The sequence below is a fragment of the Manis javanica genome, chromosome 1 (genome assembly GCF_040802235.1).
Source record: "Manis javanica isolate MJ-LG chromosome 1, MJ_LKY, whole genome shotgun sequence".
Lineage (NCBI taxonomy): Eukaryota > Metazoa > Chordata > Mammalia > Pholidota > Manidae > Manis > Manis javanica.
Window position 1 is genome coordinate 110,435,416 of NC_133156.1, and position 25,301 is coordinate 110,460,716.

A 25,301-nucleotide genomic window follows, 5' to 3' on the forward strand; every position below is an offset into this window, starting at 1 on the left:
TTGTGGGTGGTATGAAGGACAGTAAAACCAGTGAATGAACTGATGCCAGCTCCTAGCAGCCAGTCACCTGTATTTGGCTGTGGGTGTCTACCCTTGGCTCTACCCTTTCACTATTTACCAAAAATTTGCATAAACTCACAGAAATATGTAAAAAGGCAGCCAGCATGAGTCCAAACTGATGTAACACAATGGAATTTAAATGTAAATTTAAATTAGAAGCTCAAAGAATTACTTCCACCAGCACCAGTCTAGGATTCATACTAATTTATGCAAAAAAAAAAAAAAAAGGCACAGGAAAAGTAGGTGCAGGTTCACTATAGGCCAACAGCGACATGCTTACTCAAACAGCTAATTCAATCTTAGACTGTATTTATAAAATGTAAATTGCCAAGGAAGTTACTATTCTTTACTAAAATTAATACTGCAGTTATGTCAGAGTACTGCATTTTAGAAGGGCGACAACACATTCAAGATGTCCGAAGGACCCCCTTTCTCCTTGGTGAGTCAGAAGACTAGTCACACACTTGGAAGGGGAAGGAGAGCAGCCAGGGGGAAGGAAGCTAGACCGCTGTCTCCAAAGGTCTCAAGGGCTGACTCGTTGATGAGGAATAGACTTATTTTGTTGTGCTTCCAGGGATAGAAAGAATCAAGAAAAACATATTTAATTCAACGCAAGGAGGAGTATGTCAAAGATCAGGGTTGTCCATTACTGATCTGGCCCACCTGGAAAGGCAGTAGGACTTCATTCCAGGAGGCCAGACCTGAGGACCCAGGGAGGTTTCCATCAGCGCAGGGGATTAGGTTAGGTGGCTCCCTCTTTTCCCCCCTCCCCCACTCTGAACAGAAGACATTCATTCACAGGGCTACCTAACTCAAACACCTCCCTATCCTCCCTCCAGACATTCTATCAGAATGCAAATTAGTGAGTAATGCTAGGACTGGCTTTGCAGCTCTGTCTTCAAAAAAAATAATCTCCGAATTTTAGTGTTTTAACAAAAATTAGGGACACTAACAAATACTAATAAAACAAGCTCTGACAGTTCGGCACTTCACTCACTGGGATACCGGAAACACTGCTCTGACGCAAAACTCAGATTCTATACATACTATGCAATTTCCCTATGTTACTTTCCCAAATAATATTCTTAATTTCACTGCATTAATAGATTTCAAAATCAATCATGGAGCTTAAAGGAACTGATTTCTTTAAAACTTCTTGAAATTAGAGGGAGCCTTTACATCATTTTACAAAGATTGCAAGCAAATCTGTACAGGAAGTTCTTAAACTGCCCCAGCTAGCACCTCAGAGAATTAATCCTAATTCCTCTACCTAAAGTGGCATTGAGAGATGCAGGGGAAAACAGGGGGAATTACCTGTTTGCAGATACCCCTTCTTCCCCATTATTTCCATCTCCTTGAAGCCCAATGCTAAGTGTCACTGCAGTGTTCAAATGGATGCCTAACATGGTTTGAGAACCCTTCTTATTCTACCTTAGACACCCGACTGCACGTCCCAGAAGCGCCTTACCCAATTAGTCACATTCTAAAACGCTGGCACCGTCAGAAAAAATACTCTCAGAACCTTCTCTGAAGAGTACTCACTCCTAGTCTGGGAATACCTTAAGGAGGAAACCACCTGCCCACAAACCACCTCACACACGGACACACGACCCAGCTGTCCACATCCCTGCTCGATTCCCACCCTGTAAAGTGCTAGTCTGAAACAAAGAAGGTATTTCCATCAAAGTCATCCTTTTCAGCCTCAACAATACATTTCATACCATCTGCTCAAAAGGCCCAGGCCGGTCTTTTTACCTTTCTGAACGTGGATGATGTCAGGGAAGTTGGCCAGGTGCCCCTGATAAAGCGCTAACAGGTCCATGATGGGGTCCAGGTCCTGCCTGGGCTGCTCGGCGAAGAGCTCACCGATGGCGTCATAGGCATCTCCGGTGAAGGCAATAGCCTGGTTCAGACCGGCCGAGAAGGCCTGCTGGTCCAGCTCAAAGGCCTGGCTGAGGCCGCGGAAGGACTGGCCCACTTTCTGATACTCCTTCTTGAAGCCTGTCACCTGCTTGCGCGCAAACTCGTTGGCGGTGTGATTGAGCTGCAGCGCGCTGTCGTCCATCTTCTTCGTGAAGCACTTGAAGCCATCGATCTTGCTCTCCACCTCCTGCAAGTCGAGGGCGGCGGCAGGGGGCGTGCTCAGGGTCAGGAAGAAGTTGGCGCCCACCATCTCATCCTTCTCAGCCTTCCTCTTGCCCTGTTTCCAGGCCTTCTCATCGGTGCTGCTGGGGCACGTCAGAAAATGCTGGAAGACGTCACACTGTGCCAGCACCGGGTGGCTGGCCATGTGGTTCATCCACCAGATCAGGCCTTTCCTGCGCTTGGAGATGAAATCCTCCTCGAAGCGGCCCGTGGCCTGCTTCTCAGGCAGGTGAGGCACTGAGATGACGGGAAACTTCTCTGCCAGGCGTGCGTACAGCCAGTCGAAGTGCTTGTAGCGTCGGTGAACTGGCACCTGTGTATGCGTGGGCACCAGCTTGTAGGAGATGTAGCTCTTCATGCCTTTGAACTTCGTCTGCTTGGTGGGGTCGTCGATGGTGCACTGGAAGGGGTAGGGGTTCTCCTGCCACTCAGGGCCATAGGGCCCCAGCACCACACACAATTTGTCCCCATCCTTCACGAAGCCCGACGCCTCCCCAAGCACGAAGGCCTCCCCGCCGGACTTCACGAAGGTGGAGAAGCGGTTGAGGTTGCGACTCACGGTGGCTGAGCTCTTGGCCCCCGACGCGTGGTGCTGCGGGGGTGCCGAGCCACCGCGGGAGCCCAGCGACAGGTCGGAGCGCGTGGACAGGCGGTAGCGACCGGCAGCACCGACGCCTCCGGACGATGAGCCGTCGAGGTCCGGGTAAGCGCCGCTGCCCAGCGCGCCCGGCTCATCAGCTACGGTGGAGCTGTCGTCCCACTCGTCGTCCCAGTCATCGTCGCTGCCCTGGCTGGCCTGGTAGCCGCCTCCGTAGAGCTGCTGAGGCGACGGCTGCAGGGCGCCCCCGCGGTACTGGAAGCCCGCGCCCGGCGGCTGGAAGGTGCTCGGCTGTGGCGCCTGCTGCGGCTGCAGCAACGGCTGGAAAGCGTCCGGCGACGGCTTGAAGGAGACGGGCGGCGGGGTGGGCAGGGTCTCAAAGCCGCCGGGCGGCACGTTGGCGTAGAGGGCGGGGGCGCCCGGGCCGCTGTCGCCCGCCGGGCTGGGCTCGGGGGCACGGATCACCTGCACGTACGAGGCCGGGAAAAGGCCACGGTCGCCGCGGCTGTTGATGCCCTCGAGCCAGCCCTCGATGTCCTGCTCGCTGCACAGGCTCAGCACCTCGTGCTCCCGCAGCGAGATCTCGCCCGGGTTCTCCGACCTGAAGTCATACAGCGCCCGTGCGCGCAGGGCCATGGTCGCGGCGCCCCGGCGGGCGGCCCCCGACTCCCGCCGCTGCAGCCCGGGACCCGCCCGAGGGACCCGCGGTATTACCCGCGCCCTGGCGCGCGGAGTAGAGCCTCGAAGGCAGCGCGCAGCCCCGTACCCCGGCCCGCCGGTCGCGCCCTCCGCGCCGCTAGCAGCGCCGACTGCCGCGCTGGGCCGCCGCCGCCGCCGCCGCCGGCTGGGGGCGGGGCTCGCGGCCTCCCACGTCTCCAGCTGTGCTAATCCAAGGCCGAGATCCGGGCGCCAGGCGAGAGCAAGCGATGGCCGAACCGCCGCGCCAGCCTCCGGTTGCGACTCCACGGCCGCCATTGCCCCCTGGAGGCCTGTTCTGCGAAATGAGGCGCGAGGGTGAGAGCTACTGATGAGCGTTTCTATTCAGAAGTGAATGAGAATTTCTTAGGCTTTTACGTTAAAAACGTATCCCAGAAAGTAAGTTAATATTTGCATTCCTGATAAAATTCACACTCTGAGCTCTCAGTGAATGCTTTTAAAATGATTTAATCCATGTATCTAATAACGAATTTTCAGTGAGTATGTGCGACTGCACTAAGCAGAAAGGATGCCTGCGCCAGGGCCTGTGCGCTGACGGAGCAGCAACCTTTCATCTTCTGCCCGCTGGAGCCTTCTGGCAAGAAGGGGAGGAGAATGACAAGAGCAAAGTAAGGAAACCGCTGTGTGTGACAAATTAAGAGGCTGAGGGTGGTGTAGGAAGAGAGGCACTGGAGAGTTTACAATAAAGTAAACGTGCACAGAGCGCTAGCATTTGCATTTGCCTCTTCTCCCTATGACGTCTGTAGTGCAACTTAGACTTGCGAGCGCCCTGCTGGATACTAATCTGCCTTCTGGCAATACCTAGCTGTACGACCTTGAACAAGTCACTTATACTACCTCCTAAGGTTATAGGGATTTGATAGTAATGTTATCCCTATGTTACAGATGAGGAAAATCAAGCAACATATGGAAAACATACATTTGGTAAACACAGTTAAGTTTTTGCCGCTGCTGTTAATCCTGTTATTGTTATTTTGTAAAGCAAAAAATCCCTGCCTTCTGGCAGGGATTTAAAATAATACAAATATAAATTTGTATTATTTTTAAGGTAAGTAGATTTAAAAAATCACTTCCTGAAATTTCATTCAATTTCAATCTCCTGTAGTTGCTTTGTTTCACATGTTATCCTACAATGTGTAATTTTCTTCTCAGAATCCCCTTTTAAGTGTAGCTCGATTATTCCTTTGAAGACACATCTAGTTGGGATTCAGCGTTCACATGTCATGAATTTCAGCCTGTCCTCTGACCCTTTCCAAGCAAATCTGGGAAACAGGCCAGAAGACTTGACAATTATTCTAAGGGCTGTGGTATTCCAAGCATCCTGCACAAAACCACCTACTCAGTATATCAGAATTACTCCCTCAGTGTTTACCCTTAATGCAAACTCTGAATTCAATTCAGTAAGAAAAATTGGAATTACAATATTTTTAGCTGAAAATTCTGGGTTACTACTCCTCACAATAAGCAACAGAGGCCCTTGAATTTCAATGCTCAACAATTTATGTGGCTAGAAACATGAAGTCAATATTTGTAAAACATCTAGAATGTAACTCATTTTACTTATTGAGTCATGAGAAGCTTGACCTAAACAATTCAACATTGTCTTGCCAATGGGTTTCAGCCCCGGGCCAGTTCAATAGGGATTCAATATGACCAAAGAAAATGACAGTAAAACATTCTTGGGGTGAAAGGGTTATACCCAACTTTATTTCCACAGTGGCAGGTCAATCACTAAAATCTGTTCACTCAGAGCAAGTCTGCATGCAGCAAGCTGGTCTCTGCCTCTGGGTCTCTCTGCCCGCACAGCTGTCCCACACAGCCATCCTTTGGGCCTCTCTGTCTTTGGTGCTGCCACCACTGCAGCCTCTGCTCTGCTCTCCTGCAGCCTTGCAGCCGTGCCACTGTATCGCCCAGAGTACTGGGCAGAGCTCCTTATATAGAGTAAATAGCAAGTATTGCCCACACATGTGCAGTGAGCTAGCCAACAAGGGCCAGGTGAGAATCCTGGCCACAGGAACTTTCATTTTATCCACAAAGATAAAAGTGCATTTAATTTCATTCTTACTATTTATCTGGCAGTTACTTTTAGGTTAAAGACTTAATTAAAGTAACAAAACTTTTAGTGCTTCAGACTTTGAAACAGAGAGACTAAAAATCTATTTCAGGTGTGAAAATTCCAGGAGTTTGTGGTGATGGCATTTACAGACAGATTAGCTACTCTGTAGAAGCAGTAGACGAGGAACAACTGGGTGTCAGAGGTTGTTTGCAGCCTTACTGCACAAGCAAGTAGCAGCTTGTATGAGTTTGGTGGGAGGCCAGGATTCAGACTTCCTAAAGGACAGGGACAGGCTGTCCATGGTGCTTGGCCTTATAGTACCCAAGTGCTAGGAAGAACCCAATCCTTTAAAGGTCTTGGATAATTAGAAAATATGATCAAGTATTAGACACTTGTAACTGTTCACTGAGAGAAATAAAGTAATACACTTTTAAAAGATTTCTCTAGAAAATGGAGCATATTATTCATTGTTGGTTTACACAGTCACCATCAGAACTATAAACTATTTCTATTTCATTATGCTTTTATAAATATGAGTCATTAAGGGGACACTAAATCACCCCAAACAACTCCATTTTCATACTTCTTCCCTTGGCCTGAGAGCTGTGGGTGTCTTTCTTGGCTCCTGCCTCTCTTCCATTCCTCTCTTCTACCAGAGAGAAATAACAATGGGATTTTTTTTTTCTATATCTAGAACAAGCCAACACATTTGCCTTGAATTTTTTTAAATAGAGTTTATTATTTAGAGTAGTTTTATGTTCAAAGAACAGAGTAGTTTTACGTTCATGGCAAAGAGCAGAAAGTATGGAGAGTTCCATACACTCCCTTTCTACACAAAAGCAGAGCCTTCCCAGGTATCATCATCTCCAGTCAGAGTGGTACATTGGCTACAACTAATGAACTTACTCTGACACGTCGTTATCACCCAAAGGTCATAGTTTGCATTACAGTTTAGTCTTGGTGTTGTGCATTCCATAGGTTTGGACAAATGTATAATGACATGTATCTACCATGATAGTATACATAGTTTCATTGCCCTAAAAATCCTGTTATAACAAAATAGTATTAATTCTCTCCTATCCCTTGTATCATCCATTTCACTTACATATAAGCATATATAATTATATATACACACACATATATTTCTAAGTATATATACATATATATCATAAGCATATATATGCATACATGTATAATAAGCATATAGTCAAATGAAGTATTGCTATTATTTTGAACAAACTGTTAGATCAGTTTAGATCCAACAGTTTAAGTTTAATCAATTAGATCTGTTATTTGTTAGCTCATTTAAGAAAAAATAAAAGTTTTTATTTTATCTTAACTTATTCCTACTCCAATGTTCTTCTTTTATTATTTAGATATGAGTTCTCATCGATATCCTTTTATTCCTCTATAAAGAACTAATTTTAACATTTCTTATGAGGCAGGTCTACTGGTAACAAATTCTCTTGATTTTTATTGTCTAAGAAAGTTTATTTCTCACTGTACAGAATTACAGTTTGATGTTTCTTTTTTCTCAACACTTTAAATATTTCACTCTCCTCTCTTCTTGTTTGCATGGCTTTCTGAGAAGTGAGATGTAATTCTTATCTTTGTTCCTCTATAGGTAAGATATTTTTTCCCTCTGGGTCATTCAGGATTTTTTTGTTATCTTTCATTTTATGTAGTTTACAGTGCTGTGCCTAGGTGTATTTTTGTTCTTATTTTGGCATTTATCCTGCTTGGTGTTCACTGAACTTCCTGGATCTGTGGTTTGGTGTCTTGACATTTATTTGAAGAAATTCTCAGTCATTAGTTTCAAATATTTCTTCTGTTCCTTTCTTTCTTCTCCTTGTGGTATTCTCATTATTTGTATGTTAGATCTTTCGTCGTTGTCCCACAGTTCTTGGATATTCTGTTCTGCCTTTGCTTTCAGTCTTTTTTTTTTTCTGTTTGCTTTTCAGTTTTGGAGATTTCTATTAAGATATCCCCAAGCCAAGAGATTCTTTCTGTAGTCATGTCCAGTATACTGTGAGCCCATCAAAGGCACATGTCTTGCCAATGGGTTTCAGCCCTGGGCAAGTTCAGTATGGATTCAGTGTAACCAAAGAAATTATAATAAAATGTTCTTGGGGTGAAAGGGTTTATTATCCAGCTTGTTCTCCCAGTGCTGGGTGGAGCACTAACATCTCTGCCTCCGCCCAGAGCACTGGGCCAGCTCTCTATATAGTGCAATATAGCTTATTGCCTATGGGTGTGGAAGCAGTAGCCTAGCAACAAGCCAGTTACATCATCAAGTGGTTTAGGTTCGGTGAGGATCCTGGTGTAAGAACCCCAGCTTTCCCCACAGCATGCTTCATTTCTGTTACAGTGTTTTTGATCCACAGCATTTCATTTTGGGTCTTTCTTAAAATTTGACTTCTCTGTTCACATTGCCCATTTGTTCTTGTATGTTGTCTAGCCATTAGAGCCTTTAGCATATTAACCATAGTTGTTTTAAATTAAAATCTGATAATTCCAACATCCCTGCCACATATGAATCTGGTTCTGATAGTTGCTCTCTCTCTTCCAGTTGTGTTCTTTGCCTTTTAGTATGCCTTGTACTGTTTCCTTGATAGCCAGACATGGTGTACTAAGTAAAAGGAACTTCTGTAAGTATTTGATAATGTGTAGTCAGGTGTAGGGGAAGGGAAACATTTTATAGCCCCATGATTAGGACTCAGTTTTTTAGTGAGCCTGTGTCTCTGAACTGTGAACTTCACAGGAGCTTCTCGGTTTCTTTTCCTTCCCTTGTGGGACAGGATGTCTGAAGTGGGATGAAGTTGGTATTCCTCTACCCAGGTCATTTAAGCCGAAATAAAACCCCAGCAGGTTAGGCTCTAGTTAAATAGTTTCTCCTGAGGTCAGACCTTGTTAAGAAGAACAGAATGCTCTGACATAGCAAAATGGTTCCTTTTCTCCTTCCCCCGCCAGAAACATGAGGGAATTTTTCTCCAGTATTCACTGTGAGAACCTGGTAGAGATCCAGGAAGTAAAACTCACTAAAGTGTGCCCCCCACCATGACTGGATTCCCCTAGAATCTTTAACTCTCATTGTTGTCCACATTGCACCTTCAGCAATTTGTCAATTGCAGTCCAGGTTTCCTACCCTGGCACTGGTTCCTACCTGCCTAGTCTCTACATTCACCTGTTAGTCTTACCCATTTAGACATAGCAGTTTTCTCTGTGACCTCACTTCTCCCACAGAGCTGCACTGTAGAAGAGTTAATTTTTTCAGTTGTCCAGGTTTTTTTTTTTACTTATTGTTAGAATGGAGTAGCAACTTCCAGGCCTCTTCCATGCCAGACCAGAAACCAGAACTTGTCTCAGATTTCTGTCTTTGCTCTTTCCTCTATCTGGAACCTTCCACCTGAGGGCCACTCTGCTGTGTCTCCACTTCATTCAGAGTCAGTTTGGCTCCTCTATCTCTCCTTTATTCTCCTGCCTCAGAAAACCTGGAAGTAAGATGGAGGGAACTGGGGTTCCTGAGTCTCTGACCCCAGTAGAACCTCATGAGAGGAGAAGCCTGTGGTAGGTAAGCCACCGAGACTACATGATTTGCTTGTTGATGTAGTTGGCTTTAATTCTCCTAATACTAACTTCCCTCCCTCCCAATCCCTTCCAGCTACTTTTCTTTGTAGCACTTAACACCTATCATAAACACATCTATATACTATCTCCCTATTAGGATACAAACCTTTTCGAGGCAGTAACTTTGTCCTGGACACTGAGGATACAGCAATGAACAAACACAGTATAGGCAACTGACAAATATTTGTTGAATGAATGAATTAAAGGGGAGGGGTGACCACTTATTTCCTCCCTGGAGATGAGCTCTCCTCTCGGCCTGTTTGCCTCTGCTCCTCTGCTAAACTAAATGTTTCTAAGGGCAACTAAATGACACTTCTATTTAAATCAACAACCATAAAGCTAACTCAGCCACTCAGAGCACCACTCCAAATTTCCTGAGATTATTGAAAATTCCACCATTGGATAATTTATACTTGTATTTGGCTATTTGTAGAGTACTATAAACAACATTAGATTTATATTTTACTTGAAAACTCTTTATGTAACTTATCAAGCATTACATAAATATAGACATATAATTTTATAAGCACTTCTACCTTTTAAAATCTTATTTCCTGCTCTATTTTCACAGTAGCATTTCCACAGACAGCAGATATTATTATCTTCATTGTCACAGAGCAGAAAACTGAAATGCAGAGGTCACTCCCTGCCGAGGTCACACCGCAGGGAGCAGGCCAAAGGCTGCTCAGCCAGCTCTGCTGAGAATTTACATTGTCTGAGTGGTAGTCTGCTCCCTGCTAGCCCCTCAACACTGCTCCTATTAAAGAATACTGAGCACTTGCCAGAGCTTTGTAGCTTACATTTAAAAGTTCTGGATTCAAGGACAGCATTCTGAATGGAAGGCTACTTATTTCCTTTGTCTCTGTGCCTACTTGATCTTACCAGGAGTATTAGCTCCAGGGGACAGGGACTTTTGTCTGCTTTGTTCACTACTGTATACCAGGAGATTAAATCAAATAAATGTTTGTCAAATGAAGGAGCAAACGACCCTTTCTGAACCTTAGTTTCTTAGTCTGAACAAGTGGAATAAGAAAATTAACTTTAGGCACAAGAACAGACCCATAGACCAATGGAAGAGACTAGAGAGCCCTGATATAAACCCAACCATATATGGTCAATTCATATATGATAAAGGAGCCATGGATATACAATGGGGAAATGACAGCCTCTTCAACAGCTGGTGTTGGCAAAACTGGACAGCTACATACAAGAGAATGAAACTGGATTATTGTTTAACCCCATATGCAAAAGTAAACTCAAAATGGATTAAAGACTTGAATGTAAGCCATGAAACCATAAAACTCCTAGAAGACAACATAGGCAAACATCTCCTGAATTTAAGCATGAGGAACTTCTTCCTGAACACATCTCCTCAAGCAGGGGAAACAAATGCAAAAATGAACTCATGGGACTACATCACACTAAAAAGTTTCTGTATGGCAAAGGACACCATCAGCAGAACAAAAGGCATCCTACAGTATGGGAGAATATATTTTGTAAATGACATATCTGATAAGGGGTTAACATCTGAAATAAGTAAAGAACTTACATGCCTCAACACCCAAAAAGCAAATAACCCAATTAACAAATGGGCAGAGTATACAAAGAGACAGTTCTTGAAAGAAGAAATTCAGATGGCCAACAGACACATTAAAAGATGCTCCACATCACTAATTATCACAGAAATGCAAATTAAAACCACAATGATATATCATCTCATACCAATAAGGATGGCCAACATCGAAAAGACCAAGAACAACAAATGCTGGCAAGGATGCAGAGAAAGGAGAACCCTCCTACACTGCTGGTGGGAATGTAAGCTAGTTCAACCATTGTGAAAAGCAATATGGAGGTTCCTCAAAAAACTAAAAATAGAAATACCATTTGACCCCGGAATCCCACTCCTCAGAATTTACCCAAAGAATACAGCTTCTCAGATTCAAAAAGATACATGCACCCCTATGTTTATCGCAGCACTTTTTACAATAGCCAAGATATGGAAGCAACCTAAGTGTCCATCAGTAGATGAATGGATAAAGAAGATGTGGTACATATACACAATGGAATACTATTCAGCCATAAGAAAGAAACAAATCCTACCATTTGCAACAACATGGACAGAGCTGGAGGACATTATGCTCAGTGAAATAAGCCAGGCAGAGAAAGACAAATGCCAAATGATTTCCCTCATTTGTGGAGTATAACAATGAAGCAAAACTGAAGGAACAAAATAGAAGCAGACTCAGATACTCCAAGAATGAACTAGTGGTTACCAAAGGGGAGGGGTGTGGGAGGGTGGGGAGGGAGGGAGAAGGGGATTGAGGGGTATTATGTTTAGTACACATGGTGTGGGGAATCATGGGGAGAACAGTGTATCACAGAGAAGGCATATAGTGGATCTGTGGCATCTTACTACACTGATGGACAGTGATTGCATTGGGGTATGGGTGGGGACTTTATAATATTGGTAAATGTAGTAACCACATTGTTTTTTCATGTGAAACCTTCATAAGAGTGTATATCAATCATACCTTAATAAAAAAATGCCTAAAAAAATTAACTTTATGGGGTCATAACAGGATTTAATGAAGTAATAAGTTCATATGGTGTTTTACAATGCTCAGAGTATAAAAGTAACTTTAATATGATTTAAAACATAGTCCAATTCTTAATTAAAATCAATTTCCCAAATTATGTAATTAATTTTGGGGTGAGTACAGAGTTCATTGACTTGGACATATTTTCATATTTGGATTCTGTGATATTCACTTCTGCAGTGGTATTTATAGCTGATAATGTTCCACAAATACCTAAAAAATTATCTATCACTGTTGCACAAATCCCTCATTTGTCAGTACTGTACCCCTTTCACACATAGCTCACTCCTACTCCAAAATCAGACCAAGGGCCTGATTCAATATTCATTATCTTACAGTTCCGTTTATAAATTTTCCTCTTTCCTCAAACATGTGTTACCTAAATTAACTCAGCTATTGGCTGGTGAATATGTCCTTGTGCATATACTTCCCTATTTTCCCCCATTTTTATCATCTCCTTTTGAATCATGGCCTCTGTTTTTCTTCCCATCATTGATATATTTACAAGTTCATATTGTAAGTCAATATTCCTCACTGTTTTGTACCAGAAGTCAAAAATTTTCAACCCAAGGCCTGAATCTGACCTAATGTTTAGTTTGACCAGCATTTAAAATGTAGATTCCTCATTTAGTCAAAAATCTGGAATTCTAACTTCTTTTGGAAGAAAAACCAGATCTAGCCCAGCACTTTGGCATCGCAATTATCAGCTTGCCCCCTTTAGACAGGGTTGTTCTTGCCAGTTCACTGCAGTCCCCACTACTCTTTGATGACCTGCAGCCAAGGCCACCTTCCATCTCAGCCCCTGGAGACATGCAGACACTTAGACATTCTCACACATCTTCTAGGGCAGGGACAATCACCCAGTGGCATCACCATGAATAATTCAATTCTCTCTATGCCACAACCCTCTTCTGGGCTCCACACTCATTTCCAAACATGTTCTGGACATCTCTCACAGAATATCTGCCAGTCTGTCTTTTCTTCTTTGCTTACATCCTGCCATTAAGCAAGTAGGCACCAGAATATAAAGAAGGCACATGCTTTGTCCCTCAGGGAGCTGGCAGGTGAAATTGGCATGGAAACCCTAGACTATGTGCTATGGTTAGGGCATATGCAGGGAATCAGGGAACTTAGAAAACCAGGGAAGGAGGTGGGTGGTAGTTAGCAAAGGCTTACTAATTATCAGGGAAATGTGGCTAATTGCCACAGGCAAACTGTGGCTAATTTAATTAATTCAGGCTAAAATAGAATAGGAGAAGGGTAAAGGATGACTTTTATTCCAGGAGGGTTGACAGAAGCCAGAAACCAAAGGACCCATTCTGCTTCCTTCATTTATTGTACTGATATTTGAGTGTCTGTATGTTTGGGCCACTTGCTGTGCTAGTGGCACAGTCTTGGTAATCAAGACTGAAATGGTCCCATGCAACTGAGAATTGAGAGGAGGCTAGGTAACCAGGTGGGTGGAGGGGTCATTCGCTGAGCTGAGATATGCATGAGAGTGGGTTTTAGCAGGAAAGAGGGGTGCACTTTTGGATGCTGAGTTTGAGGTGCCTATGGGACACCCAGGTAGAAATGTTCTGTAGGGAGTTCTACAAAAAGATCTGGAACCCAAAGAGAGATGAAGGTTGCAGACCTGGAGATAGAAGTCACCAGTCCAAATGTTGTAACTGAGGAGCTATGAAATGGGAAACTCCCAGAGTGGAAGAGCAGACACAAGAAACAGGAAGAGTAGGCCAGTGACAGACAGCCTCCTCAATTGCTCCTTTTTCTCTGCATGCCTGAGAAGGAGCAATAGGACAGATAAAAGGAAATTTAGGAAGTGATGTCTTAGAAAACAAGAGAAATATATTTCAAAGAAGATAGGGAAAAGTCATATCAGAAAAAGATGAAGAACATCCATTTGGATTTAGCGCAAGAAGTCATTCAACAGACTCGCAGTGTCCAAACCCTACTGGCTGACCCCAGGTCTGTTGCCTCTTGGCTGCTTCTTCCTCTGAGCCTGGTGTCAGCATTCAGAGATGTTCCCAAGGCAGAAGCTTCCGAGTTACCCTTAATTCCTGCTGCTCCTTCATCTCCTACCTGTGTCCTGAAGGTAGCCTCTCTGCCCCATCCATTCTGCTACCACCTGAGTTTAGGCTGCATTTCTAATTATAATGTAATAGTATAATGAATTGTTGCAAATGCCCTGATAATATTTACTTTTCCCTTTAGCCTTACTATCTTTCCCACTCTTTCTTTAACAGTCTATGTGCTTCTCAAGACCTGGGACTTTTACATGGGCTCTTTCCTCTGCCCGGAGCACCCACCTCTCCATTTGGCAAAACTGTTAGTCATCCTCTGAATCCTGTTCCATCTCCCCTGAGAAGCTTCTCTTGGCAACCCTGGCAGAATAATGTATTCCTTCCCTTACATTCTTAAGCATTCTGTTAATAACTCTTTTGTGGCATCTATCCCATTGTATTACAGATTCATTGCCAATCTTGTCCACCTACCCCCTTTTCATAGATTTCAGGGTGACTCCAAGAGTTTGAAGTGTTAGTTTTTACAGAGTAGCATCACCTTGCTTTCTACCTATATTCTCTGTGGCTATCCTACTGGTAGCTATAAAGGAGCTTCTCAAATACTTCATGTTGGAAGTAATCCAATGTGTACTACCTATAGAAATATAAGCATTTTATGAATGTGAATATTAGCCAACTTTGGGAGAAAAACCAAATGAGATGTTTTGTGATAAATACAATGAGTCTCAGTTCCTAGATATGGAAGTAGAATGAATCTTCTGTTTTCATCCTTTAGCTCAGAAAAGAAAAAAAGTCATTTTTAAAGTTAGAATATAGGAGATTAGGGAGAGAAGAGAAAAAGAAAGCAAAAAGCATCCTGTTACAGTAGGAAAAGAACCTAGTACTCTGAGAGAAGCCCCTACTTCCCTTATTCCTGACGATGGTGGATCTCCCCAGAGCAGCTGTCCATCTGTCCCTCTTATGAATTCTGATGAGGCCTTTATCTCATTAACATATCAGAACTCCATGCATTCACCTTGCCTGGAAGTCAGACATTACAGGAAAATCTAAAATTCAGAGAAGCAAATCTACAAACAAACCTGAAAGAATAAACAACCAAGCAAAACTTATGTGAACATTCACTGAAGATCAACTTCCACAGTATGTTAACTCTTCTAAGGCACCTATCAAAATAGACTAACTAATGTCTCTAAGACAAGGAAGTAACTTGGAAGAGAAATAATAAGTACATACAGAAATTTATCACACTAAGAACTTAGTCAACATAGCATTCCAAGGAAACATTAATATTTACAAATTAGATTTTGTAAGGATAAAGCTATGTCCTAATCTAGTGATCTAACTTACTTGAGATAGGTGCAAAGCAGACCTATTATTTAAATATGGGAAATAGATACTTAAATATGCGATATAAATAACATTTTAAATAAGAAGTCATTAGTTCAAATGCCTGCGTGGGACAGGTAAGTAGCATTATGGCCTTTCTGACCTTTGGACCTGGTGGATGGGTAGGGAGTGGTAGAGAGCTGGGGGCCTGCAGTGAACTGAGGAGAGCCTACCCTCTAGGGAGGACACTGAGGCTTCAGCTCCCACCCCTTGCTGACATAGCAGAATACGGGCCCAGTATTGCCATAAGACTTGATTTTTTTAAGAAGCCAGAGGTCTTCATTTTTACATAAAAATGTCTTGATATTTAAAACAGTGTGGGAGTCAAATAACATGTGTCTAAGGGCAACATTTGCTCTATTGGCTTTCAGTTTGCAACACCCATTTGAAGTCCAAGTTATTTCATACCTGCCTTAATTCTTACTGGATGAGGAACATCTGAGCCCTGCAAGGCAGTGCATGTGGCATGAATTATACTTCCCCTGGAAATGCTTAAAGATCTGCAAGGAGGTCAGACCATGAGCACAGAAGACATCTGGAAGAGGAACACCCATTTCTAGTCAAGGTAGGAGAACTGATTTTTCCCAGAGCAACTGTGGACCAGCTCCTCCTTTAGTGAAAATCTTTGTTCCCTTTAAGATGACAAGTGTCATTCACATGTACCCTGTCCTAATAGAAAAGGTGGGCTGTTTGTGATTAAACATTTTCCCCATCCCATTCTATGTATATTGGCCAAACTAAGAGAACATGTTTATAAAGATTAGAGGAGGATGGAGGAGTAGCCAAGTGGATCAGATGACTTTTCAATGGCATAGAGAGCAAATCCAAGAAATTCACATGAAGATCTACAGAGCCACTAAGTGCCATTATTACAGTTTTCCAAACCGACTCAGAATATACAAGAAATTACAAAAGGAAAGAGCATAAGTAATACTAAATTTAATCCAGAGTATTAAATCCACACACATGCACACACATTTACACATCAGAGACACTGCTTTTATATCAGATAAATCAAAAAACTTAAAATTCAGGTACATAAAACATTTTAAGGGAGCATGGACTGTTTTCATTTTTTAGGAAGTCTTGTGAATGCTTTAGGAAAGGGTCCTTTTAACATATGAAACAGATGTGTAAAGGGTCTTTATAAATTCACATTTCTTTATAAATTCATGTTTCTGTATAAAACACCCCAGGATCTGAAGACGAGCCTGATGGTTAAATCAAGCATGCAGGACAATCATAAGGTTTTTAGAAAGCAATTATCCCAGGTAGGAGGATTACCAAGTGGACTGAGAGATTGAGCTTCATAAGCTATGTGCCTTGATGCAAAAAAGGCAAAGTGGGTTCGAAGCTGGCAGAAAACCTAACACTGTGTCATTCCGGTGTCCAGGAACGAAAGAGTGTTTGCACTACCTGGTGGTGACTGCCAAAGCTGAGCTCTCAAGAGCCAAGTATTTTGCCTAAGTAAGATAATTAGGCTTTACCCCGAAGGATGGGGACACAGCTTCAGTGGTAAGTCAGACTACTATTAGAAGGAGGCAGGGCATGGGTTCCTGCCTAACTAAAGTGGGATTTTTCCTTCAAAACATATCCAAAGAAATCTCTTAGCATTGTCTATTTGCACTGCTTATTGAAATCTGGGTTGCTATAAAATTTAAGACAAGTCATTCTGCAAATGTGTATGTAGTTTGGATCTGAAGTTCCCTAAGTGCAAGTATTGGAGGAACTGCTTGCTAGGGAAAGCACTGACAGGGCCAGCTTGGGGGCAGTGTTTGTCCTTCATTCAACCTTCGACTATATCTAATGAGACCCTCTGATAGGGAAGGAAATGACTCTCCATCTTGGCTCCAACCGATCCACAACTACTTTTCTGGTTTTCATAGGGGTGGAATGAGGTGGGACATGGGAGAGAAGGAACTTGTAATAATACCAACTTAGGAGTTAGTATAACTTGACTGAAAATTTTCTAGATGTTCTTGTTGATTTTATCTGTCTATTCAGAGGTCTTAAGAACTGGCCACACTTAGTTCATCACCAATTTAACAAATAGTTGTTGAGCACCTACAATATACCAGTAATAGAGATAAAAATATGAATAAATCATAGAAGCTTACTGTCTGGGGCTGGGGGTAGAGAGTTGAGGCAAAGAAAAATAGACACAAATGGACCAATTGATCATTTAAATACAGTGTGTTAATCAAATGCATTCATGTTTAGATATATATAGAAATGTATATGCTAATAATATGGACAAATATATGTATGTATGTGTGTGTATACATATATATATGTAAAAAATACCAACTGCTAATTTTGTATAAAGTACTGTGTTAATCACAATACAAGCATTATAATGCTTAATATACACCCAAAAGGGTTGAGGATTGTCATTCCTGAATTATAAAGGAAGAAATTTAAACTCAGAAAATACATGCCTTTACTAAGGTCAAATAGCTGGTAAGTGGAGTTACGGGATTAAACCCACGTCTGCCTGATGCCAAGCCTCTTTGCACAGCCACCACACTGGACTTCTCAGATGAAGGAGTGAATATAAAGGAACAGGGCTGATGCTGAGGTTTTGTTTTTAATTTTTATTTTTTGTATGTCTTTTGAATAGGTATTAGACTCACACGATTTAAAACTAAATAACATAAAGTATACTATGGAAAATCTTGTTCCAATACTGTCTACTCTCTACTTCCAACTCTCTTCATTATCCCTGTCCAAAAGCAAAAACTTTTGTAGTTTTTTGTTATTTTCAAGAGTTCCCTTACACAAAAAAGGGAGAGCTTGTCCCTCCCCTTGCAATTACGCAAAGGAGTCCCACTGAGCACATTGTTCTGCAACCTGCCTTTTCACTTTAAGGATGTACCTTAGAAATAGGTCCATGTTGGAGTGTGAAGAGTAACCTCATTCTTTTTACAGCATCATAATATAACATTATATGGGTGAGCCATAATTTGTTTAAGTGTCTATTCCCCATTTGATGGGCATTTCTGGGTACTATCTTGACCATACTAAGGTACTGAATCCTCTTACTGCTTGCAATCATTTTTCTGTTGATTGTTTGGGGTTTTCCTGGATTATAATATTATTTAAAATTTCATATATCTGATTTTCATTTCTTGTATCATGTCACTGACCACTACCAGACCTAAGTTTTTTAAACACTAAGGCTTAGTCAAAGAGAGGATTGGTATTCCAGGTAGGAAAAACATCAAATACACAAAGATGTAAAACACGATGGTGGATGCTGAGAAATACAAGGGATAAGTAATATTATGGTGTAAAATAATATATGGTAAGGTGTAGAAAGAGTTAAGGAACAAACATGCTGTAAGAAGATTGTACTGTGTGAGTTTAAGAGGTGTTTGATATGAGGGAAAATGAAAAGATCAGGACAGATCCATTGAAAGGTGGTGAGCCTGAAGCTAGAACCTTCTTGGGGAACTATTGAATGATTCCAAGTGAAACATGATAATAACATTGTCAGCAGAGCGAGTGAGAAAAGGGTGGCAAGAATAAGCTTAGAAAGTAAAACTGCTAAACCTTGATGACAGAAGCATGAAGATGGAGAATCTGGATGAGTAGATGGTTTCCTTAAGTTTCAGGGGGAAAGGGAGCAATTTGCCTTTCAAAATGATAATCTTGAGGTATAGTTCATTAAACAAAGGGAAGGTACTGGGTCACCCCAACTTACTACCTGAATTGCTTGATGGGTGTGTTGGTCTCTTTTTGGCAAATGGTAGCACTTAGACCTAGCCACAAGTTTCTTAATGCTAAAATCAACAATCATTCCACTGTGTATGCTGCTTTGAAAATACAGCATGCAAAAGAATATAATGAAAATTAACACAGCTGGTTAAAACGACGAGGCAAACTTTAGGAGAGAATAATAGAGGAAGTGTGCTAGTTAGACAGACTGGGATCAAGTAAGTAGCAAAATCCTAACAACTGGGGCCTTGACCCAGGCAAAGTCACCCAAATCTAGAAAATACAAATGTAAAATAATAATTTTTTAAGATTATGCACACTTTAAGTCATTTCCCTACACCATCTTACTGGAAAAGACAACCTACCAAGAGCCCTAACCATCCCTGCACATTCTTGCTCAGTGTGCCAAGAAGATGAGGCCCTGGCCACTATTTATCTAGGCCACTTTTTGGGGTTGTGTTTGCAAAGAACAACATTAAGAAATGAGATAACATCTCCGTCTGGGAGAAAGAGAAGGCTGTTTACTGCTGGCTATAAAACAGCAGGTTCCCCAAATCAGTGCCCCCCACTATAATGCAACTCACTGCATACACTGAGATACTCTTTGGGACTCAGGTGGGGAAACAAGAGGAACCAGTTCAAATGTGCTGGTGTTCATGCTGCTCACTGTGCCATGAGTATTAAAGTCCCTTTTCGCTGAAGCATAAGTAGATGTCTATGCCAGCATTCATGAAACAGTAACAGGCTAATCTATTAGCTTAAAAACAGGATAAAATCAAATTCCAGATCCTGACACGGTACTCAGTTTGTCCTCATCAGCTCCTGGGAACCCCATTAGTCACCAAGAGACAAGTATGGCAGGAAAAACAAGGTCAAGGAGCCCACTGGCCCAGGTTCTTTTGTGCTTGAGCAGGGCTTCCCTTAACTTCTTCCCTTAACCCTCATTATTTCTTCAAGATGTAAAAGGGTGTCACAGCTTGAGGAACTCTCATTACTAATTTTTGGTTTTCTCAAGCAGAGTGAGTGAGGTTAGATTGTTCAGGGTCTTTCTAAAAGCTCAGCATCAGATTTCCTCTCAACCATTTCTGTACTCTCTCTCCATTTTACTGATTGTGCTCCCTACCCTGATCTTTCACTGTGCCACCTCCATCAGTCAGTAGCCCAGGATCACCATTATTGATAGGAGCAGAGAAAGCAGGGGCTGAGAGAGGAACTGTGGAACCAACTCTTTGAGAATGTATAGTAATCCATTAATTGCTTTCTCATTATTTTTATATATAATTTTTATATATAATTTTATATAACACTTTCCCATGGTAAGTAATCCGTTGCTTTGATCTGAGACCAAAAAAGGCTCCCTCCCACAACCACAAGAAAAAGTTAAATCAGACAAAAACCAGCTCATACATGTCTTGTTTATTATCATCTAGTGGTTCAGAAAAGCTCCAGCTTTGAACTTGAATTAAGCTGAACCCAGGTTGCCAGTGACTACACCTCCCCCAACCTCTGTGAGCAAAAACATTTTTTTGAGGTTTACATAAATCTAGGCTTCAAAATATTTCTATAAATTATTTTTCAAATACAATCACTACACTCAATGATAGCCAGAAATATGAGGAGACAAGATCATGAATAAGAACCATAGGAATGACGGACAACAGACCCACAGGGAATCTCACTGTTGGAACCATTAAACACAGATTATACAACAATGTTCTCCATTTCCCTGTGGGAATTTTCATGTTTGGCCAATGTACTCTTGAATGTAGCATAAACTGTCCCTTCTTTTCCAGCCCTCCTGTCTTCTTAGATTTCTCTCCCTCATTTTACCATTTCCAGAATATTCTTTCTGTCTTTTCCCACAGAGATTTACCCTTCTGTTTTCCAAGATGCTCAGGTTTTCTTGTAATGGTTGAACTTGGAGACATCCTGCCTGCATTCAAATCCTAGATCCACAATTTTTCCAGGGCATGTTACTTAATCTTTAGGCCTTAATTTACATATCTATCATACATACCTACCTCATAGGGTTGTTATTATGCTTAAATTATTCATACAGGCAAAATGCTTATGACAGTGCATGTTATTAGAAATGTTCAGTAACTATTAGCTAATAAAATCTGAAGCCACTTCACAGCCAAATTCTACCAAACATTTAAAGAAGAACTAATACCCATCTTTCTTAAAGTTTTCCAAAAAGAAGAGGAGCGAATACTTCCAAACTCATTCTATGAGGCCAGAATCACTCCAATACCAAAACAAGACAAAGAAACCACAGAAAAAGAAAATTACAGACCATATCCCTGATGAACATAGATGCAAAAATCCTCAACAAAATATTAGCAAACTGAATCCAAAAAAAAACATCAAAAAGATCATCCGTCATGACCAAGTGGGATTTATTTCAGGGATGCAAAGATGGTACAATATTTGTAAATCAATCAATATCATACACCACATTAACAAAAAGAAGGATAAAACAGCAAGATCATCTCAATAGATGCTGAAAAAGCATTTGACAAAATTCAATAATCCATAAATGGATAAAACTCTCAACAAAATGGGTATAGAGCTTATGTACCTTAACATGATAAAGGCCATATACAACAAACCTGTAGCCAACATCATACTTAATAGCAAAAAAGCTAAAAGCTTTTCCTTTAAGATTTAAACAAGACAAGGATGCCCATTCTCACCACTTTTATTCAGCATAGTACTGCAGGTCCTAGCAGTACATGAGGCAATCAGACAACACAAAGAAATAAAAGGCATTCATATTTGTAAGGAAGAAGTTAAACTGTCACTGTTTGCAGATGACATGATATTGTACATAAAAAACCCTAAAGAATCCACCAAAAAACTACTAGAACTAACAACTGAATTCAGAAAATTTGCAGGATATGAAATTATACACAGAAATCTTTTGCATTCCTATATGCTAACAATGAACTAGCAGAAAGAAATCAGGAAAACAACTCCATTTATGATTGCATCAAAAAGAATAAAATACCTAGGAATAAACCTAACCAAGGAGGTGAAAGACCTATACTCTGATAACTACAAGACACCCATGAAAGCCTGAATAGCCAAAGCAACCCTGAGGAAAAGGAACAAAGCTGGGGGTATTATGCTCCCTGACTTCAAGCTCTACTACAAAGCTACAGTAATTAAGCCAATTTGGTACTGGCACAAGAACAGACCCATAGATCAATGCAACAGAATAGAGAGCCCAGATATAAACCCACACATATAGGGTCAATTAATATAAGATAAAGGAGCTGTGAATATACAGTGGGGAAAAGACTGCTTCTTCAACAGCTGGTGTTGGCAAAATTGGACAGCTACACGTAAGAGAATGAATCTGGATTATTGCCTAACTCCATACACAAAAGTAAATTCCAAATGGATCAAAGACCTGAATGTAAGTCATGAAACCATAAAATTCTTAGAGGAAAACATGGGCAAAAATCTCTTGCATATAAGCATGAGCAACTTTTACCTGCACACATCTATTCGGGCAAAGGACACAAAATAAAAAATGAACAAGTGGGACTACATCAAACTAAAAGTCTTCTGTACAGCAAAGGACACCATCAGCAAAACAAAAAGGCAACCTACAGTATGAGAGAATATATTCATAGTTGACTCATCTGATAAGGGGTTAACATCCAAAATATGTGAAGAATTCATATACCTAAACACCCAAAAAACAAGTAACCTGATCAAACAATGGGCAGAGGACCTAAACAGACATTTCTCCAAAGAAGAAATTCAGATGGCCAATAAGCACATGAAAAGATGCTTCACATCATAATCATCAGGGAAATGCAAATTAAAACCACAATGAGATACACCAGTTAGGGTGGCCACTACTCAAAAGACAAGAAATAACAAATGCTGGTGAGGATGCAGAGAAATGGGAACCCTCCTACATTGTTGGTGGGACTGAAAAATGGTGCAACCACTGTGGAAAGCAGTGTGGAGGTTCCTCAAAAAACTAAAAATAGAAATACCATTTGACCCAGTAATTCCACTCCTATGAGTTTACCCAAAGAAAACAGATCATATGCACCCCTATGTTTATCACCTCACTGTTTGCAATGGCCAAGACATGTAAACAACCTAAGTATCCATCAATAGATGAATGGATAAAGAAGATGTGGTACATATACTCAATGGAATACTATTCAGCCATAAAAAGAAAAGAAATCCTGCCATTTGCAACAATATGGATGGAGCCAGAGAGTATCATGCTCAGTGAAATAAACCAGGTAGAGAAAGACAAATACCATATGATTTCACTTATTTGTGGAATATGAAAACAAAGCAAAATTGAAGGAACAAAACAGCATTAGATTCAGACACTGAGAAGAGAGTAGTGATTACCAAGGGGGAGGGGTTGTGGTAGGTGAGGGGTGGGGAGGGCAAGGGGGATAAAAGGGAACAATAATTCACAATCAGAATATAAGTTTATTATAGGGAGTGTTGAACCACTGTGATGTATATTTGAAACCAACTTAAGGTTGTGTATTAACAACACTTTAATTTAAAAACAAAACCCCAAATAACTAAGCTTTAGCATTACGCTTAGGGCACATACCAGCTTCTTCCCTCTACCTGGAGCTGCTCTTCTGGGTTTCATTTTCCCCTTGGGTTTCTCTCTTGGCAGTGCCCCCACTGCCACCAGCCCCAGGGATCCACTACCACTCTAAGCTATGGCACGAGCCTAGATGAAAATCCACTTACCCACCCCATCATCACTCGAATCCTTACACCAGTGCCACACATAGGGGCTTCAGATATCTTTTTTAGTTTGCCAAAATACTGAAAGGGAACAGAAGAGAAAGTATATGAAACATAAACCTTATAAGGTGCAGGTGTCTATTACTACCACAACTCTTAAACCTCCAGCTCTCCCAGCCCATGTCCCATTCTGCTCCCATCTCGACAAGCAGGGAGTGGGGGGTGCTCAGGGGCTCTTCTCTCTGACCCTTCACTCTAGCCCTCAACAGCCCCCCTCTTGTAGAAGAAAGTATATGGCTTACCATGAGAGCCCCCATCAGACACCTTGGCTTTTCCATAACCGAAGCTGAAAGAGTCTGATTGAGTTCTGGAGACAGCACTGTGGTGACTGCCTAGGGGAATGACTTCAGCTCAGGTGGGCCTTAGCTCCTCTGTACAAGGACCAGATGGTTCCCACAATGGGCCAAACATCAGGTCTGAGACATATTTGTTCTCGGGTGCCCCCTTGCCAGTCCACCTGCATTGCTCTGCACCCTGGGGCCTGACCTCTCCTCCTTGCCTTTCCCAGGATCACCTGTCAGCTGACATACAGTGAGACTTGGCCACTGGAGGTGCTGGAGTGGGAGGTAGGGAAAGCCATAGTATCTCTCCAGCCCACTGCAGCTGCTCCCTTTCACCATCCAGGTTCCCCCTGACAGGCTCACTGTTACCAGGTTCTGCAAGTGAAACTGATCTCTGGGCTCCAGGAACACCACCTGTTTCCTTTCCCCTCTAGACTTAGAGGAGAGGTGCTTCCTGTGGTTGCTAGCCTCTGGGTTGCCTCACTGCTCCCTATTTGGCGTTTCATCTTTTTCTGTCATCTGTGTAATAAATTATCTGCTTTAACTCTCCTGTTTCAAGTAGTCGTAATGGTTTCTGCTTTCCTGGTGGGACTGGACTGATACAATGACATAATCATGGCATTTATACAGGAAAGATTATATACATAGGATAACATGTTGATATTAACCAGACATCCCTTTCTTCGTCTAATGCAATACTGTTGTAAGGGAAGAAGCCAAGTTTCATTTCCTCTCTTTTGTGTTTTTAAACTAATTGTTATATTTCCTGGCTTTGTACCAGTTCTCATCACCTACCACTGATAGGAAATGTCTTAAACTGTGCAGATCAGTTAATTTCCAGCTGGGCACCCAGATTTCCTCTTCTATCAATATTTCTCTTCTATCTCCCTTAGCATGTTTTTTGCAGGAACTTCACATTTCATGATTTCAGCTTGACTTGCCAGTGGGTTGCAGCCCTGGGCAAGGTAACTCTAGATTCAGCAAGACAGAAAAATGACAATGGAATGTTCTTGGGGTGAAATGGTTTATACTCAACTTTATTCCCCCCATAGCAGGTCAAGTGCCAGAATCCCATCCGCCTCAGAACAAGTCTTCCTGCAGCAAGCCGGTCTCTGCCCTGCAGCCATCTTAGTCTCTGTCCTTGGTGCTGCCACCACTCCAGCCTCTGATCTCCTGCAACCGTGCAGCCAAGAGCACTAGGCGGAGCCCTTTATGTAGAGTCAATAATAAGGCATTGCCCACACTTGTAGGGAACAAGCGGACCAGGGCCAGGTGAGAATCCTGGCCATAGGA

General features: G+C 42.0%; 1 protein-coding gene and 1 long non-coding RNA gene across 8 annotated transcripts in view; one reads left to right on the top strand and one right to left on the bottom strand.

The window, feature by feature from the left end:
* The window catches only part of SNX18 (sorting nexin 18), a 112,515-nt gene extending 108,850 nt beyond the window's left edge, over positions 1 to 3,665 (bottom strand). For 5 of the 7 annotated variants that reach the window (XM_037022291.2, XM_037022292.2, XM_037022295.2 and 2 more), the window contains exon 1: positions 1,816 to 3,664. In XM_037022291.2, coding sequence (XP_036878186.2) covers positions 1,816 to 3,439 — 1,624 coding nt within the window. In that variant the 5' untranslated portion in view covers positions 3,440 to 3,664. Of the gene's footprint in view, positions 1 to 1,815 lie in introns of all 7 variants that reach the window. The other 2 variants (XM_037022288.2, XM_037022289.2) reach the window with 2 other exon arrangements.
* Positions 3,666 to 3,775: 110 nt separating this feature from the next.
* Positions 3,776 to 24,539, top strand: LOC140849397 (uncharacterized). The gene is made up of 4 exons (XR_012131145.1): positions 3,776 to 3,898; positions 3,998 to 4,128; positions 15,579 to 15,772; positions 24,236 to 24,539. It is a non-coding gene; the product is annotated as an uncharacterized lncRNA (long non-coding RNA).
* The last annotated feature ends 762 nt before the right edge of the window (positions 24,540 to 25,301 follow it).